We start from the raw sequence: 17,426 nt of genomic DNA, 5'->3' as shown, positions 1-17,426 counted from the left end.
GCCCAGCTAGAGCTCAGTCTGGCCACAGTTGTAAAGGATAATAAAAAATGCTTCTACAAATATATTAACAACAAAAAGAAAGGCAAGGAGAATCTCCATCCCTTACGGGATGTGGCAGGGAACATTGTCTCCAAAAACGAGGACAAGGTTGAGGTACTTAATGCAGCCTTTGCCTCAGTCTTTAATAGCCAGTCCAGGTATCCACAGGGTATTCAGCCCCCTGAGCTGGAAGATGGGGATGGAGAACACAATAACCCACCCATAATCCAGGAGGAAGCAGTGAAGGATGTGTTAAGCCACCTGGACACCCACAAGTCTATGGGGCCTGATGGGATCCACCCAAGAGTACTGAGAGAGCTGGCAGAGGAGCCTTACTGTGCTCCCTCAGTAAGTTTGCAGATGACACTAAGGCTGGGTGGGAGTGTTGATCTGCTGGAGGGTAGGAGGGCTCTGCAGAGGGATCTGGACAGGCTGGATCGATGGGCAGAGGTCAACTGTATGAGGTTTAATAAGGCCAAGTGCAGGGTCCTGCACTTCGGCCACAACAACCCCATGCAACGCTACAGGCTTGGGGAGGAGTGGCTGGAGAGCTGCCTGGCGGAAAGGGACCTGGGGGTGCTGGTTGACGGCAGGCTGAACATGAGCCGGCAGTGTGCCCAGGTGGCCAAGAAGGCCAACAGTGTCCTGGCCTGTATCAGCAATAGTGTGGCCAGCAGGAGTAGGGAAGTGATTGCGCCCCTGTACTCGGCACTGGTGAGGCAGCACCTTGAATCCTGTGTTCAGTTTTGGGCCCCTCCCTACAAGAAGGATGCTGAGGTGCTGGAGCGTGTCCAGAGAAGGGCAATGAAGATGGTGACGGGTCTGGAGCACAAGTGGGAGCGGCTGAGGGAACTGGGGTTGTTTAGTGTGGAGAAGAGGAGGCTGAGGGGAGACCTTATTGCTCTCTACAACTACCTGAAAGGGGGTTGTGGCGATGAGGGTGTTGGTCTCTTCTCCCAAGTAACCAGTGATAGGACAAGAGGAAATGGCCTCAAGTTGCGCCAGGGGAGGTTTAGACTGGATATTAGGAAAAATTTCTTCACTGAGAGGGTGGTCAAGCATTGGAGCAGGCTACCCAGGGAGGTGGTGGAGTCGCCATCTCTGGAAGTGTTCAAAAAACGTGTGGATGTGGTGCTTCAGGACATAGTTTAGTGGACATGGTGGCGCTGGATTAATGGTTGGACTTGATGATCTTGAAGGTCCTTTTCAACCTTAGTGATTCTGTGTGATTCAGGGCCGTTTTCCCTCAGGGCCCCTATTTCCACCTTGAGGTGGAGGGAAGGTAGTGCCTGAAACGTGCTGGTTGAAGGCTTCCTGCTGGGGTGTTCTTGATTTACTGGGCAATGGCATCGGAAATAGCTGCTTTTTAATCTTGTGTGACTGTTTTGGCTCTGGTATTTTTTTATGCTTACCTCTGGTTTGGGATTTGCTCTACTGAATTGCCTCTTGCTTTTTTCCCCTCCCCCTCTTAAAACATTATTCATGAAGCACCAGAATATATTCATCTGTAGTCTGTAAGAGCTCCTTTCTGGAACTTTCTGGTACCTGCAAATCCCATGACGTAGAGCAAATAGACCCTGAGTGTCCATCACAGCTGTGTGTTGTGTAGGTTTCCTAATCAAGGATGCTAGACTTCCTGAAACACGTGCAGAGATGAAATGATTTAAAATAAAAAATTTCACAAAAATTTAAGTTTTTAATCAACTTTCAACTTTCTCTGTAGTTGTGAGGTGGAAGATATTTCAGTACATTTATGTTACATGTAGGCGGGTTAGAACTTGGTTTCAAAAATACTAAGGTTACTTAAAATTAAGTAGATGGAGATCTATATGGCTGAGTTTAAAAACAGTTCTTTTTGGTTCAGGTGAGGCCTTGTTGACTCTCAGTATGTGTTAAGCCTAGAAATCAAAATAGTAGTCTCTGATTTCCCACTGGTTGTATGTAGCTCTGGGTCTTTCTCTGTGTGAGTCCATTTCTTCTGGCCCTAGATAGCTAAATCCAGGTTGCTGAAGAAATCAGTTCTATTTTTTTGCAACTATTGCTTCTTGTTTTGAAATCTAATTCAGAAAGGAACTAAACGTATTAAAACTAGAGAGAAAAGGGGAAAAAAAAAAAAAGCCACTCCGGCTACCAAAGAGTAACCAAGTTTCACAACGTCATTCCTTATGTGTTGTGTTTTGTTTCAAAATTTTAAATGTGATGGTTTTGACATTAAGAAGGATTATTTATGTTTATGATGTAAGTTGGAAAGTTTTCTAATTATTATGTTTTTCTTGTTTGCTTTAAGAGTCAGATTTACAGATCTGTCAACATAGAGCACCAACATGTTGTACCAAAAAAATGGAAGAAAGCTACCAGGCAGCTGTTCGAAGGGAGAGGACTCAAAGTATCCAGGCACTGAATTTTGAACTGAAGTACATGATTGTTGGTCATATCACAGCTTTTCAAGGTAGGAACTGTTGAGGTACTGCGGTTCTATGGGCAGTTTATAAAGTTGTTCTCTGCAATCAAAGTGAAATGCTCTTTACTTGGTTTTTGGTTTCTTTTGCATTGTGTGTTGGAGTCACTGGCTTATGGTTTATTTCCCTGTTCTTTGATCCTGCTTTTAGAAAAAGATGATGGCACTTAATCTTTACGGGCATTTTAAGCATCTGCCTAAATCTAATTAGGAATAGATTTAAGCTTAGACCTTGTTCCCAGGATCATTTCAAAAAAGATTGGCATGGATTTTTTCAAGACATCTTCAAATGTCATTTAGGTGCCTTATGGTTGGTTGTGCTTCTTGATATTACCTTGTGTTGCCAAACCATTTACAGGTGTAAATGTTAAATGAAAATGCATTTGTTAGTGCTGAAGAATAAGTGCTCTAGCTGATATCTCAAGTGAGAACACGGTGCTCTCTTTATGCCAAAATGTTTTGCTTCCTGGCAGGCCACATGAGTGATCTGTTTTCAAGAGTTATGGCCGCACATTTAAATGTGAATGCATGAAGAAACCTGTGCTGAAAGTCTGTTCTCATAACTCTTGCTGTTCGCAAAGCTACCCTGTTCTAACAGGTTGATTTAAGTCTATAGTGTCTTCATACAGTTGGTTGTTGTACTATTAAAGGGAGGAAAATGCTTTCATAGGATTGTGTACCAGTGCTGAGCGTTGGAGCCTCTTTTCCAGAAAGGCATTTAAGCATAGGCTGTGAACTTTAAATATATGAGAGTTTAGTGATTAAATCAATCGCTGAGTCATGAATCCAGCTTACTAACTTCTGTGGGCCTAATCATGTGCTTAATTTTAACTCACTGCTTTGCTATGTTTAGTGCTGAACACTCTCATGGACTTGGTTTTGAAAACAAGCCAATAGTTATTAAAATACAAAGTGTTAGGTTTGTTTGATTAAGCCTATTCTTACAAGGCAGTTTTTATCAAATAGTGGTTTTTCTGTCTAGTTTCTTCCATCTTAGTGAAAATACTATAAATAAAAGATGCAATTGAATGTTAATGAGAGATAGCATGTTATCTAAAATTGAGAATAAGCAATGGTGGAAATCTGAGAGAGTTGTGCATGGCAAGATAAAAATTTTCTTTTTATCTTGATTGTTTACCTCTTTCCTCTGTTCTGTACCCATGAGTGAGAAATAGCATTTTGGTTTATTTTCCAATTTTTGAAAATTTTTTCATAACCCCCATGATTTAAAAATTTGGTTGGAGGGCACTTTGGAGGAGCACTGTAGTAAAAGGGTGACTGTTGGTATTGTAAAATGCTGGTAAGTTATTCAAGCAATCTTTCAGTATCATGATTGAATAAAGATAAGGTCAGAATAGATTAACCTGCCAGCCCCTTTAGGTCAAGCCAGCAGCTTTATTGTCCTTTGCTGTTGAAGCCTTTGGATGGAATGAAAGAAGTAGTTAGATGTTTCACACAGTTCCAATTTACAAACATTTTCTGGAAGTGGGTAAACAGGTTGTTTGGTGTAACTTGTTATGGTTGGCCTTCTTGTCTACATTAGGTGGGAACACTTGAGAAATGTAACACTTCTCTCTTGCATTGGGAGCTGCTTTTGTTCTTCGGTTTTGTCACAGGTGTTAGTGAAAAGCCTCTCTTTATCTTGTGCTGTATAAACATTCTGTTGCTAAGAGTGGTACTGTGTGAGACATTTACTGAGAGGGAAGATCTTTGCATTGAATTAACTCTGTCCTTTTGGCCTGTTTCGGCTTGTTGCTATTTTGAGTGATAAAATGTGAGTGTGCCAAAAGCACATTTGAAGTCTGAGAAAAGAAATACCCTTATTTTGGAAGCTTTCAGGTGCCTTTCAGATTTCATGTTTCTTGCAGCAGTTGCAACTGGTTCAGACTTGCTAAAAAGATAGCAATTTATTCATTTGTATGTGGTGGTGTTTACTTGTATAATTTCCATGCACACTTTATTTTATATATACACATTTTTAGTACTGTTAGTGTAGTCAAAGCAAAGCAGTAGTCAGCCTTGCTGCCTACTGCTGAGGAAAAGAAATCTTAACTGCTTTTTATGCACTCCTAGTAGTCAATACCGTTAATATTATACCCATACTGATGAAACAATTTTCAAGACTAATACAGTATAAAAAACAGATTTTCAGGAGTCCAGCTTTAAGAACATAGTGGTGGGAATTAAATTTCAGTGGGAGAAGAGAACAACTTTTTTGGGGGGGTGAGGGGAGGGTGGGGACAGGACAGAGAATGTGGTTTTAAGTTCTCATCTCATTTTCTTTTGTGGCAGTCACTTAATTTTGAGGACCTGCAGTTATATACCATAAGTATTAATAGAAAAGAGCTTTCTCATGTGAGTAGGTGTTTTGATGTGAATTTGGTTAAATATTTCCTCTTCTCTGCCTGTGTATTACAGTTGACTGTGGACATTTTGGACTTGAAGAGATTTTGTTTTGGTTTTTCTTTTTGAAATTGAAAATGTAACTTATGTAGCTTTGCCCACTGCTGAAATAAGACAATTTCACAGGTGCTGGATTTAGTTGTGCACAATAATTAGTCTGTAAGACTTGATTAAATATACCACAGCTGTGGGCAGGCTTGTTATACTTGGGCTATTGCCCAATCCGTACACATGGACAGCCTTAGTGCTATGGTTCAAGCCTGCTCTTTTTCCCCCTTTTAAATTTTTCAATATTAGCAACCCAGTCCTTGCTCACACACTTAATAAATCAAGCTTCTGCATGGATGTGTTTTGCTTGAATTCCTGTCTCTAATGCAGTTGCTCTTACACCTGATTTGATTAGGAAGAGGCACATTGGCATCAGCTGCAGGCTGTAAAATGCTCTCCCCATTAGTAACAGGGCAGGAGGAAGGGAGAGAGGCAGGAATAAAAGGGACAGCTGGCTGCTTGGAAAGCATGTCATCAGAATCAGCTCCTGCAAAATCATACACTGTCATAAAATCTTTTGGGTGTTTGACTTGTTGAATGTAACCAGGACTCTGGGGGAGGGTTTCATGGAAAGCTGCTGGATTCTCTTGATGTTTTGGTCTATGGTGTAGCCTAAAAGTCATAACTGTGGTCACTCTACAGATACGTTATTAATGAAATGACAGTGTGCTCCAAATGGAGTCAAAGGCAAGCTGGAGTAAGTGAGTAAGACACGTAAGTGTGCCAAACTGTAACAGGAGCAGCATAAGAGAAGAATGTGCCTGTTGTAATGATCCGAGTATGGCACCCTCTGGCTCTTCACAGGTGCCTTTGTTTTGTATGCGTTTTGGAGCAGGACAGTTTGTCCCCTCCAAAGATGTGCCCATCTCTCTGCCTTTGCTCCTGTGGCTGCAGCCTGTCATGTCCAGCAGAACTATTTAAATCAATGATCAAACAGGATGCTTTCATTTTGTAACTGGCTTTCCCCTTTGATAACCAGAAGATTTTCCTTTGAACTTACTGTTTTCTTTGTCCCAACCTTCTTTAGCCTTGCGTGTAAACAAATGTATTGTTTTAGCTCAGATTTATGTCTTTGTGGTGATACTATGTGTTACTTGGCACAGTCATCCTTCTGTTCCTCCCAATTCCCTTATGCAATCCCGGCACTCCTTGGGGATGCTTCCAAGCAAGGCAACTGATTAATTGTTAGTGAATTAAAAGTGGCATGGGTGTGCAGGCTGAAAGTTGCTGTCAGAAGAGGTATCAATAATCTGACAGGAAAGCTTTGTTGTGGACAGACATTAGAGAGAAACCTGGCCTCCCTGTTCTCTGTCCTTCATGGAGAGCACCAACAGGTGCCATGTAAGGACCTACAGAAAGCTTAGCTTTGCTCCTGTCATCTTATGCTGAGGCTAGTTTGAAGTAGCGAGAATAAAAACGCTGGTAACTTATTTGTTCTGCTGATGGGCTCTGCAGAGAGGCAGAGCAAAATACTTTGAAACCTACCTGACATTTCAGCCACCAAATTAGCAGGTATCAGAGGTACAGTGAAAAGTTTTAACTCAGCAGATTAAAAAAAAAAATTACTGTTCTTTGCTGTGCTTTTTGTTTTTTACAGCAGGCAATAAAAGTTGTTCACTTGCAGCCTCTGAAGAAAAAGCTCTTTCAGGAATGAAAGCACATTGGTTATAAAGCAATAATTTTGTGGTTCTTCTCTGAAATAGCATTCATTTGACTGGCAGGGCCAGGTCTTCCCATATTCTCTCAGCTATAGGAGGGTAGATAAGCTTGTAGCACTCTGTTCCTCTCATTCCTAACTCAAGGGGTTTGGCAAAGCTGTGCTTATGTTCTGCTTTATATGGAATGAGGAGATGCTAGCTGGGAAGGCTGCTTGCTGCCATTGCTGTGCACACACGTTGTTTTGCCCTGCTCTCCTCTGATCCAAGCAGGCAACTGGGAAGGACATGAATGGTACAAGGCGGAGGGGGCAGCCTAGTTGTAGGAGGGATGGAGCCCAGGACTCCTGGTTGTCAGCAAAATGCCTGAAAGTTAATCCTCAGTTGATCCACAAAGTCCTTAAGCACAAAGTTTTTACTCTGGCATCCTCCCTGGTGAATGCAAAGAGTTGGCTGGTTTCTGTGGGTCTTGGGATGGATACCATCACTGACCTGAGCATTCTCAGAAATAAATAATATAGTACACTGGCACTCAGAGCCATGTGGAGTCAAACATTCTCCATTTTAACTTGGCTGAGTTGCAGTGTTGCTGATGCTTATTTTTACTCAATTTAGGAATATCAGCTTGAAATAGGAGTGGCTGGTTAATGGTGTTGAAGTGCAATAAAATTTACAAAACAAAAAAAGACTTGGCTGGAGAAGTGCACTCTGGTTTATAGTCAATTACTATATGCAGTGTAGTCACAATGCTGGAGATGGATGCAGTCCAAAATCAATGAGCTATTTTAAAAAAAAAAAGCCAACCATCACCAACGGAAGCCTGCCAACCATCACCAACAATGCTTCTGGTTTCCTTTATTTACTACCGGATTACAGAAATGTTTTTTAAATAGTTTTTATGTAATCCTGTAGTACTTGGTCTTCTATTCAGACAAATTGTTACCCGCCCCTTTCCACTTGTATAACCCTGCTAAGAAGATTTTTATACTCTGGTGACCTTTGATCTGAAAGCTGGCTGAGATGTATAATTTTTTTGGCTCAATGCAAAAATGATTCCCTACAGAGAGAGAGATAGGAGAGAGGGTCCATCAGAGTGTTTCTGTCCACCTCCTGTGTACTATTCATTCCTATTCCAGTGCACCAACAGTATGTGTTTTCTAGCTGGAGTGAAAGCCTGGTTTATGTATGCAGGCTGGAATATTCCTGTTTAGCTGTAGCCTCGTGTGTGTGAACTGCATGCACATGGACTACTGCGATCTGTCTTGTATGGGGCTGTAGGTGGGAGAAGGCTGTCTTCATCCTTATGATGAAACCAGCCTTTTTTGGTTGCTGCTGTTTGTTGAAATGTAAACATAGCTCTTTATAGGGTACTTTGCCTGTAGCTCTTAGGTGCTTTTGGAAAGTACTTCAGTGTGGGTGTATTGGTGCTAGAGATGGATAGAGCGAGGTACAGGGGAAGGAAAATTTTTCCTCAAGTGGCACATCATACCATAGGAAGAGCCAAGAATGCAACTTAATCTTTGTGACCTCTTCTGATCCTACTAAAAAAGTATTTGTGATTTCTAGAGACCTGGGAGGGAACGGTGACTTTGGCTGATTGTAGTCTCTTTAAATGTTTGCTGGAAGACTGAAAGATGATCATTTTGTCCTTGGTCTTGGCACAGTTGGGCTACTCTGCCCTAACTGTGGATCAGGTCAGTGTTTCAGAGCAGCTCAGTATGAGGAAAGGGTATTCTGCACCAATGCTTTGGTGATAAGATTCTTCCTTTGTATTTTGGTACTATCTGAAAGTTCATAAATCCAGTGTGCTTAGCATGCCATCGGTTCGGAGAAAGGAATTTCCCCGGTTTGCAATCCACTGTAGGACAGTTTATGGTGGGTGGAGGCAGCAAAAAGTGAAGAACTGTAAGGCAGGAGAGCCAGAGTCCATTAGAAATAAGTAGCTTGTGTAACCAAGAAGCTAATGTGCAATAGTGGTCAAGCAATACCTTTGTGGGAGATGGACTTCTGATTCTGCCATCCTGTTTTTATCATCTTTATTGGTGCCATCTACAATTGATGAAATGGCAACAACTGCCTTTTCCCCATGCTGCACATAGGTACTGTCACGTTGGGTGAGGCTGCAAGGCCACCTAACAGTCTTGTCCAATGGCCAGTAAAAATGGACAGGGAAATACATAAAAAATATGAACATGCATCCCTTTTTTTAACCCTGCTGTTCTCTGGAGAATGATTATTCAAGAGCTTCCTGAGTCTAGGCTGAGATGCACCCGTTATCCATTGCTGTAATTATCTGTTATTGGGCCCAATGTCCGTTAATTCCTCTTTCACCAGGTTATCTTTTGGTTACCGCAAAAAAATTGGCAATGTCGACCACATGCTGACCGCAGTTTATGCATCAGGGTGCTTGCTTTAAACATGCCGCTGCCTAATTCCATTGTGTCACTTGATTATTAAGTTTTATTGTTTAAGAGTGTACTTATTGCCAGTCTAATTATTCATCTTCTGTATGCCACTTACGGTTTTAGAGCCCAAGGCTTTGCAAAGACTTGATTCTTTGCCTGTGGGGTGAGGGGAGAGGTGTTAAATTTTTTCCTGTAATTGTCCTTTTCTCAGCAAAATATAAAAATAATAGTTTGCAATGTGATGTTCCCTAATGCTCTCACCTTTTATCTTCTGAATGGGCAAAATTAAAACCTTGGTGATATGCCAGGGGCTGTGAGTAAATATTAGCTTTGCATTGTGAATGGTGGTTATTGAACTCACTATGCAGCTTGTGTGTGTTCAGTCTCTAAATATTTTTAAATGGTGTGAGGTATTCTTTTTTGGCTGAAAGACTACCTGTGATCCTTTGGAATAATAACTTTTCAGAACTTCTGTGTACGCTTTTGTAAAAATTCTCGATTCAGATTGACATTTTTATGTTGTAGATTACAAGAGAATGAAAGTATTTCTTACCTGGTGTCTTGTACTGTTCCGTTTTTCATAGAAATTGGAATCAGTTTAATCTACTATCAATAAATAATTTAAGGAATGTGCTTTCTTTGTATATACATACAAGCTGAAAGTTAAATGTGGGAAAAAACAAAGGTTCTCCTTTAAAATTTTTCTGTAGGGCATATTAAACATAGTGTTTACGGAAGTTCGTCCCAGGCTCTCATGTCCTCTAAGACTCTCCATGCCTCTTGATTTTTCCCATACTGTTTCATCTCCCATAGAATATATTATGAAAGTATCCAATAGTTTTTACTGTTTTCACTGTTTTTTCAAGGTTATCTGGATCCTGCTGAAAAGTTCATCTCCCTAGTCAACCTCCTGATCACATTCTCAGTTTCCTTGATAGCGCTACCGTCCTGCATCTAAAATGTGCTTTTCCTCTTGTATTTTCCAGTGTAGCCCATGGTGCTAGTCACCTGTGATTCACGATCTAAATAACAGTTATTCTCACAGGCCAGTAATGCCAGCCTATTCATTCACTTAATATAAAAATTCAGCTGGTTACCTTTTTGGTTTTCCTATGCTGTCTTTCATGTTAGAGAAGTGTGCGCTGTAAAAATCTTCTGTGCCTTCATTGTCTTCCTTTAAATGCTGCTCTTAAAACTCTCATTAAGGTCATGGTAAACAAAATACTTGTGAAAGTCAACCCAAAATGTGCTGAATCCACTGCCTGTTATGCGGACCAGGTTTGTTGTGTTCTTGCCCTTTTTGTCCTTCCCCCATCTGTGTGTATCCATCAGCTGTTGGTTGCCTGCCTTTTTATTGGCAGCTCTGGGGCAGGCACCACACTTTGTCCTGGCGTTCCGTTAGCATCTCTAACTGCTATAGTAGTGTAAATAACTGTTGATCTTGGTAATTTTTGTGCATTTCTGATTGCCTTAATGTATCCCCTTGCTGTACCTTGTCACTTGGGCAGCTTGTTAGGAAGAACAGATTATTAGTCTTTAAAAGAACACAGGAAAAATCAAAGGAAGGAATAATGGAGGAAATCACTTTTGTCAAAAAATTCTGATGACCTTATGCTTTCAAAATAGCAAATTCAAGTGGAAAATTTAATGAAAACGTAAGAATAACACTTAATTCTAGCTGTCGAATGTAAATCACTGTCTTGCAAACCACATCTAGTAGTGAAGATCATGTCCACAGAAGTCTTTATAGGATAACTAAAGCTAGTGATTATATTGTTAATAGTGGATTTCTCCTTAAACGTGGAAAACCTTACATCAAGTCTTATTTATTGTGCTGAAATGACCTTCTATCAGTTGGCAGTTGATGGTGATACTGTGGAGTCGCCAGCATTGAGCGTAGTTCATGGCTGTAAGAGTTCCTGCGTGTTGTATGGAGGCTTGATTTACGAAAATAGCGTGCAACTGTTTTTCAAGTGTGCAATATGCAGAGCTGTGCTTGTGGATAACTGGGTGATATTAGTCTTGCCAGAAGCTTATATTGGTAATCATTATACACTTACGAGTATCAAAGTTTTTGACTGGTTACTAGAATTATAGTGCTTTGAGTGTTAAGCAAAAGTGTTACATTGTTTATATATCTTTGTTACTTTTAAGTGATTAAGTACAGATTTCACAGAATTGTTTGGCGCAGGGCTTTGAAAGGGTGGTATAACTCCAGGTGAAGTGGTGAGAGAAATATACATTAAATGCATTTAAAAGGAAACAGCGAATCCGCTAGGTAAGATATCATTCATTTAGCCTTTATAATCATGTAAACTTGCTTCCTGAGCTTGTCTGGCTTTGGCTGTCATTTGATACCTAGAATGTAAGCAATTTGGGGCAGGGACGGTCTCTTCATTATCTATTTATAACTGTTGCTCATGCAATGTGGGTAGGGCATGTTGGTGCTAGAACAAGAAATCTAATGAACACACACATCGTGTGTTTGGTAATCTTATCTCTGTGTCCATATTTCACCTCTCTGTTGTCCTAATTGTCTTTTTCTACCTCTTTGTTCTTTCCAGTACCTTCTCAGGCTGTGTATCTCCAGAGTATAAAAGCATGGTGGAAATGTAGCCCAGTAAATCAATGATAAATTAGTCCAGATAGGAAACACAAAGGTAGCTGGAGAGAAAGTGTTCATGCCTAAAAAAGAAAATTAAGAAAAACCTGCAAAAGCAGAGTGAGCAAATAAATCTGAGGGCTTGACTACCTTGGGGAGGCTTTAACACGGTTGCTGTTGCGAGGGCAGTGTTTTTGTGACAGTGTTTCTGGAATCTCGTGTAGTGTCCTCTTTCTTCTGGGGTAACTCACTTTATTCATAACTATGTTGTGAAATTTCAGTGGCCTCCTGAAAGGTGGTGGGTGGTTTTCTCCCTCTCCCTCTATTTCACTTTTGTTCTGAACAGGGCATTTCCATACAGGTAGCATTACTTCTCAGTCTCTAATTATATGAAGTCCCCAATCCCAGTGACTTCACTGCTGGCTGTGTGAGTACTTCAGTAAATCTTATGAAATTAAGTTGTTCGAGTACAATCAAGTCCAAGTTCCCACTTGCCTAAGTTAGTCTGGCATTTTGTGGAAAAAAAGTGGGTGAAGCCCTCGGAAGCAATGTGTTCTGACAAAGAGGTTTTTTTGAATAGGAGTGTAAGTGTATGAAGATAGTTCCTACCCAAAACTTACTTGGAATAAAAAAAAGGATGATTTACTGTCCTTCAGTTTGAGGGATTTTATTTCAATGGTAATTCAGCTTTTAATTACACATCCTTTTCTCCTAAAGATCATAGATTGTTTAAACTTCCTTTTGTTGTTTTATTAATCCTTTCATTGTGAGACGGAAAGGCATTCTTTCAGGCCATTTCTAGATGCAAAGTTTTAGATGTTCTTGAGCAAGAGCATAGCTACTGTAACATTGAAATGGTTGGTCAATTCAATAAAAATAGGAGAAAAAAATGTTGGAGATAACGAACTAAACACAAAAAGACTGATTTACAGGAAATCCTTACTTCATTCTCACTGTTGCATTTAGAGACTTCAAAAAGAAAATGATTGAGCATGACTGATAAGGTTAAGAGAGCAAATATCTCAAAGCAAGTATGTTCAGGAGAAAACAATAGATTAAAACCTCAGCTCCGTGCCTGTAATGATAGTGTGGCATTTCAGTCTGTAGTGTGCGCTCTTCTGCGAACTGTAGACTCTCAATGATGAGAAGAATTTTATGCAGAAAATATTTTTTTCAGGTTAACTGGCATTAGAAAATACACTTTCATTATTTTCTTACCTTACTTTAGGAGGCAAATGTGGAATGTATTAAATTCTTCTGAATTTTTTTCAGAAAAATTAATTCACTATCCTTGTTATGCAGATATATTTTGTTTTTACTTTTAGAACAGTTTGTGTATATGCCTTTTAGTAAAGATGTGTAAAAATGTGTTACTGATCTAAACTGTTAGGTGTGTATAGTTGTAAAGAGGATGAATTTTTTTTTCTTCCAGTTATTAACAGAAAATTACTTATTGCAGTTGCTGTCATGTGGTATTTTATTTATGGGCTAGGACTTCACTGTGCTGTATATAAAAACCTAAGAAACCATGCCAGGAAGATTACAGTGTTACTGTAACATGAGAGACAGAGGAATATAGACAGATGGAGGGTGTGTAAAAGCAAAAGGATCACGTTTTTCAGTATGAGATAGCAGTCTTAGTGTTTACAAGCACATTTGCAGTGTTGGGATTTCTAGATCAGATTTCAGACTTTCTGTGCTTCATCTTAGTTCAAAATATCTTTGTCAAAATGTTGTTACTCTGGAATGTCAAGGTTTCCCAGGTTGCCTACCAGTTGAAGGCATTGTGGTTGAGGCAGATAGGCATTGAGGATACTTTAGTTTAAAAAGATGTGTACTTGATTTTAAGTGAGTTTATTCATGTGAGCATTTACCTTCAGACAAAATATTTTCAAAACCTTTTAGAATTGTAGCAAGCTTTGGAAGTGAGGAAAGGAAAACTATATGCTTGTTTTGCAATTGCATGCTTGCATGTTTCAGCCACTCACAGCATGAATGGACAAATATGTAGAGCAGTAATTTTTTAACCTCTTTGTTACTTCAGTTTGTCCTTTATGCTTTTCCCTTAGGTGTATCTCTTGAGGAAAGGAGGAAGAATGTATGTGCAGAGCAGGGAATGCCTCACTGAATGTTGACCCTGCACTTACTGGTTGCTCTACCACTAGTTTAGGATCACTGATTTGCAATTGAAAGATTGTATGTCAGAACAGCTGAGCCACCCCCTCCTGCCTTCTTCCCTCCTTCCCATGGCATGGCTATCAAAGCTGCTTTGAAGCAGTACTTGGACTGGTTCGGTGTACACCAGTAAGGTGGGAGAGACTGAAATTTATAAGGATGCAGTGGTAAAGTAATGTGAAAGACTGCTGTACTATAACTGCGTAGAGAGATCTGGTAAAATCCATTGTATGAGAACGTGATTCTCACTAAAACTTATTCTTCCATCTGACCTTAAGTTGAAATAGTTGTTCATCATCTGCCTACAAAAATACCTGTGAAGTGATATGTGCAATACATCGCATTTGAAGTTAGCATGGATTCCTTGTCCTGTGCCTTTCTTCATGGATATCTGTTTGGATTCTATTTCTGGCCATGCAGCTGGAGTGTAAATATTTTGGAAGTGTAGCTATTGGATTATTTTGTTAGGAGTTGGGGTTTACTTAAGGAAGTACTGGATCCATAATTATCACCATCTTTGCGGAAAGCTTAAGACATTTCCTCTAAGCTCAGATGTTTTAGATTTAGGAATTAAGAAGACTTGTGTGGTTCTAAATATAATCTGATGCATACTTCTTATCCATTTTATTGGGGAAGTGGTTGGCTAGTGCTGCTGCCTAGCAGCTTCCCATTGACTCTTTAACTGTTCTTCAAATGTTGCATGGAGCTCTTGCTTTTGGTGTGAATCTGAATGCTATTGATGATCTATAAGACCTTACTGATTTCTCGAAGATAGCCTCTATCCCACCAGCGCTATTTCTATTGAAAGGAGGGATTTTCTGGCTGCTTTTCCAGTCAAATTTATTGTCTAAGTGGAGGACTGAGTTGCTACTGTAGCCACATTAGCTTCTTGTTAGCATTTCATGCTCATCTTAAAAGCAAATATAGGTGTTTCAGTAGACACATTACACTTGTGTAAGTGCACAACATTTTAGATGTATGTTTGTTATTCCCTTTTCCGTATTGAACGATGCTTTACCAGGCTGTGTTGAAATGAAGTTGTATAGTTGTGTTATGGGAGAATGGGGTTTAAGGGGAGCTGGAGCTTTGCTGAATGAGACTGACCTACAGCTTGTGGTTGGAGTAGGGTGTGGACTCAAACCACTTAACTCCTTGTGTGTGTGTTTGTATTCTAGCATGAGAATGCCTTATTTTCAATTACTGGCAAGTGGTAGTTTTGAATGAGACACTATTCCAGTTAGCTGTGTGTTACAGCACTGTATCACCCATTTTTGCCTTGTTTCCCAAAAGTGATCTAGGAGGCTCTGGGGCTTTTTTTTTTTTGACAGAAATGAATTAACTGTTGCTTTGGTGGTCACCAGAAATTTGGGATATCCACAGACTTAAGTGACAATGTGAGAATAGGACTTGGAAGTAAGGAATTTATGGGTCATGTCTTCCACACATGCCCCCAAATCTTTCCCTTGGTATTGTAGGCCTCTTTACAGCTCTTGGAGTGGTTTGTGTCAGATTTTAGAATCCTAGAAACCTTGTCCTGCTGAGGATAACTACATCTGCTCCGAATCTTTAATCGGAAGGGGAAAGGTTTAAGAGATTGGCTCTCTTCTTCTTCCTGTAGTAAGACTTTTGTCTTTGTACCATGCTAAAATTAGGATCCTTGCAGATGTTTACATTTGGAATGGAAGTACTGATGCAAATCTTGGTGGATTCTTACTAGAAAGAAGAGCTTTAACAGGTAGCTCTTGCACTTTTTGCCATGACTGTTTTGTAGTTGTGTAACTTTTTCTGAGTTGTGCTGTCCATTTCTTGGGAGAGCTTCCTTTAACTTCTTTTAGATTGCTGTGGGAAAGACATGTTTGTAGGAGATGTAATAATATCTTTAACCTTCCTATTATTGTTTTTGTTAGGTTTCGTAATATTCACTGTAAGCAGAAGGCTATGAACAGGAATAGTGGCCTTCCATAAAAATAGATGGTATCCTGCCATCAAAATTTTAGAGGTGCACTTGTAGAAACATGGAGCTTTTAGATTTCCATTCCTTTCCCTTTTAGTGGTGTTTGGAGAAGGCCTCTCCTTGCTGCCTTTCTAATATCTGTGTTTTCCATATATGACCAGTGATTCTTGGAACACTTGAAGCCCTGTGCCCCAACTGGCACCTCAAAAAGCAGTCACTGCTCCAGAAAACACTTCGCATTCCTTCTGTCTGTGGCCAGGCTTAGCTCGCCCTGGCCCAGCTACAGAGTGCTGTTTAACTCCGGATCCATCAACCAGCTTTCATACAACTGGATAGGTAGTAATTGTGGGTGGATAAATAGCACCCTGAAAAATACAGCTGACCAGCAGACCAAAACCAGTTATCTGAGCTAGAACTTCCTTTCTACACCCATTTAATCAGTTCCTCATGTATTACATCCTACTTTTTTCTCTTAGTAGTTTTGGCCCAGGTTGTTGTGTGAAAGTCATAACAGAAAATGTGGTCCAACATCCCTGGAAAACCTTCCTTCTATTTCTACCCATACAGAATCATCCAAGGAAATATTTTGACTTGTGGCTAAGAGCTGCTTTTTTTTCCTCAGTGGTCTAAATGAAAAGTTACAAATCAGGGCTCCTTCCGTGCCTGACTCAACAGGGAATGATCCAGATGCTTCTAAACCATTGGTTATTTTCTTTGTATAAAAAGACAAATGAAGATCTTATGTCTGTTAGCTAGGAGGGAAAATGGCACCTTTGTGCTGTTAGGAAACACAGGTTATTTCTAATAACAAGAGGACTGTATTTGTCATGGTCAGCTGAGGCCAGGGTGGGAGGGACTCTCAGTTTCAGTGGTGCTGTGCCCATTGAAGGATCTAAGCCATTCAAATAGTACTGGTTTTAGTCAGCTGGTCATGTAGGTATGCACTTAACATTGAATGTGAGATTTTTTTGTTTAAGAGCAAAAAAAGGTGTAGCTCTCCTGCTGAAATATTCTCTTAAACTTTTAAATCTGAGGCATATCTTGTTGCATGGTGCATAGGGTGAAAGAGGCTATTTGGATTCAACAGAAGTCTCATCTGCTGTAGCACATTGTATCCTTCCTTCTTCACTAAACTTAATGGAAAAGGAGCATATGATATGCTGTTATAAATATGAAATGTAAAACACTCTAACGCTGCAGACAAAATAATGGCCCACAAAATTGGGAGTAGTTGTAAATGTACAACTACAAAAAAAATTCATTTTTTAATTCTTTGAACCTTATGGTCCAGAAAGACTAATTCCTTCAACTGTAATAATCTGTAAAACAATGGTCAGAAAATGTAAACATCCTCAAACTTATTGCCAACAAAAATTAAGTTTCAGGGGCACTAGCAAATGAAAGTGAAATAAAAGAATACAGGAGCGTGCATCCTTTTAGCCCAGATTACTTTGCTATTGATTTTTTGACTAGTTATGAATAGATAATTCATTACTTTAAAAATTCTTCATAAGTAAAGGCAAAATACATCCTTTAGTAAGCATCAATACAATTCAGAAATTTGGAAAATAACTTCCTAAATTGGCCTAAGTTAAACTGATGTAATGTTGTCTGGGTGGCTCAGTGTAGGTATATATGAGAATGAAATAACATCCCATGGGTTTTTTGGCCCTGTAAAGAAGGCATT

At 39.9% G+C, this 17,426-nt stretch overlaps 1 protein-coding gene across 1 annotated transcript in view; it reads left to right on the top strand.

Moving 5' to 3' along the window:
* Window positions 1-17,426, top strand: part of LOC309407978 (glypican-5-like) — a gene marked incomplete at both ends in the record, with an annotated part of 392,803 nt that overhangs the window by 24,817 nt on the left and 350,560 nt on the right. The window contains one exon of the mRNA XM_082003668.1: window positions 2,327-2,488. Within this exon, the coding sequence (XP_081859794.1) occupies window positions 2,327-2,488 (162 nt within the window). The remainder of the gene's footprint in view (window positions 1-2,326; window positions 2,489-17,426) is intronic.

This window comes from Phaethon aethereus (genome assembly GCF_964289735.1).
Source record: "Phaethon aethereus genome assembly, chromosome: 9".
Classification (NCBI taxonomy): domain Eukaryota; kingdom Metazoa; phylum Chordata; class Aves; order Phaethontiformes; family Phaethontidae; genus Phaethon; species Phaethon aethereus.
The sequence above is the reverse complement of the archived record's forward strand: the minus strand, read 5'-3'. Positions and strand labels throughout refer to the sequence as shown.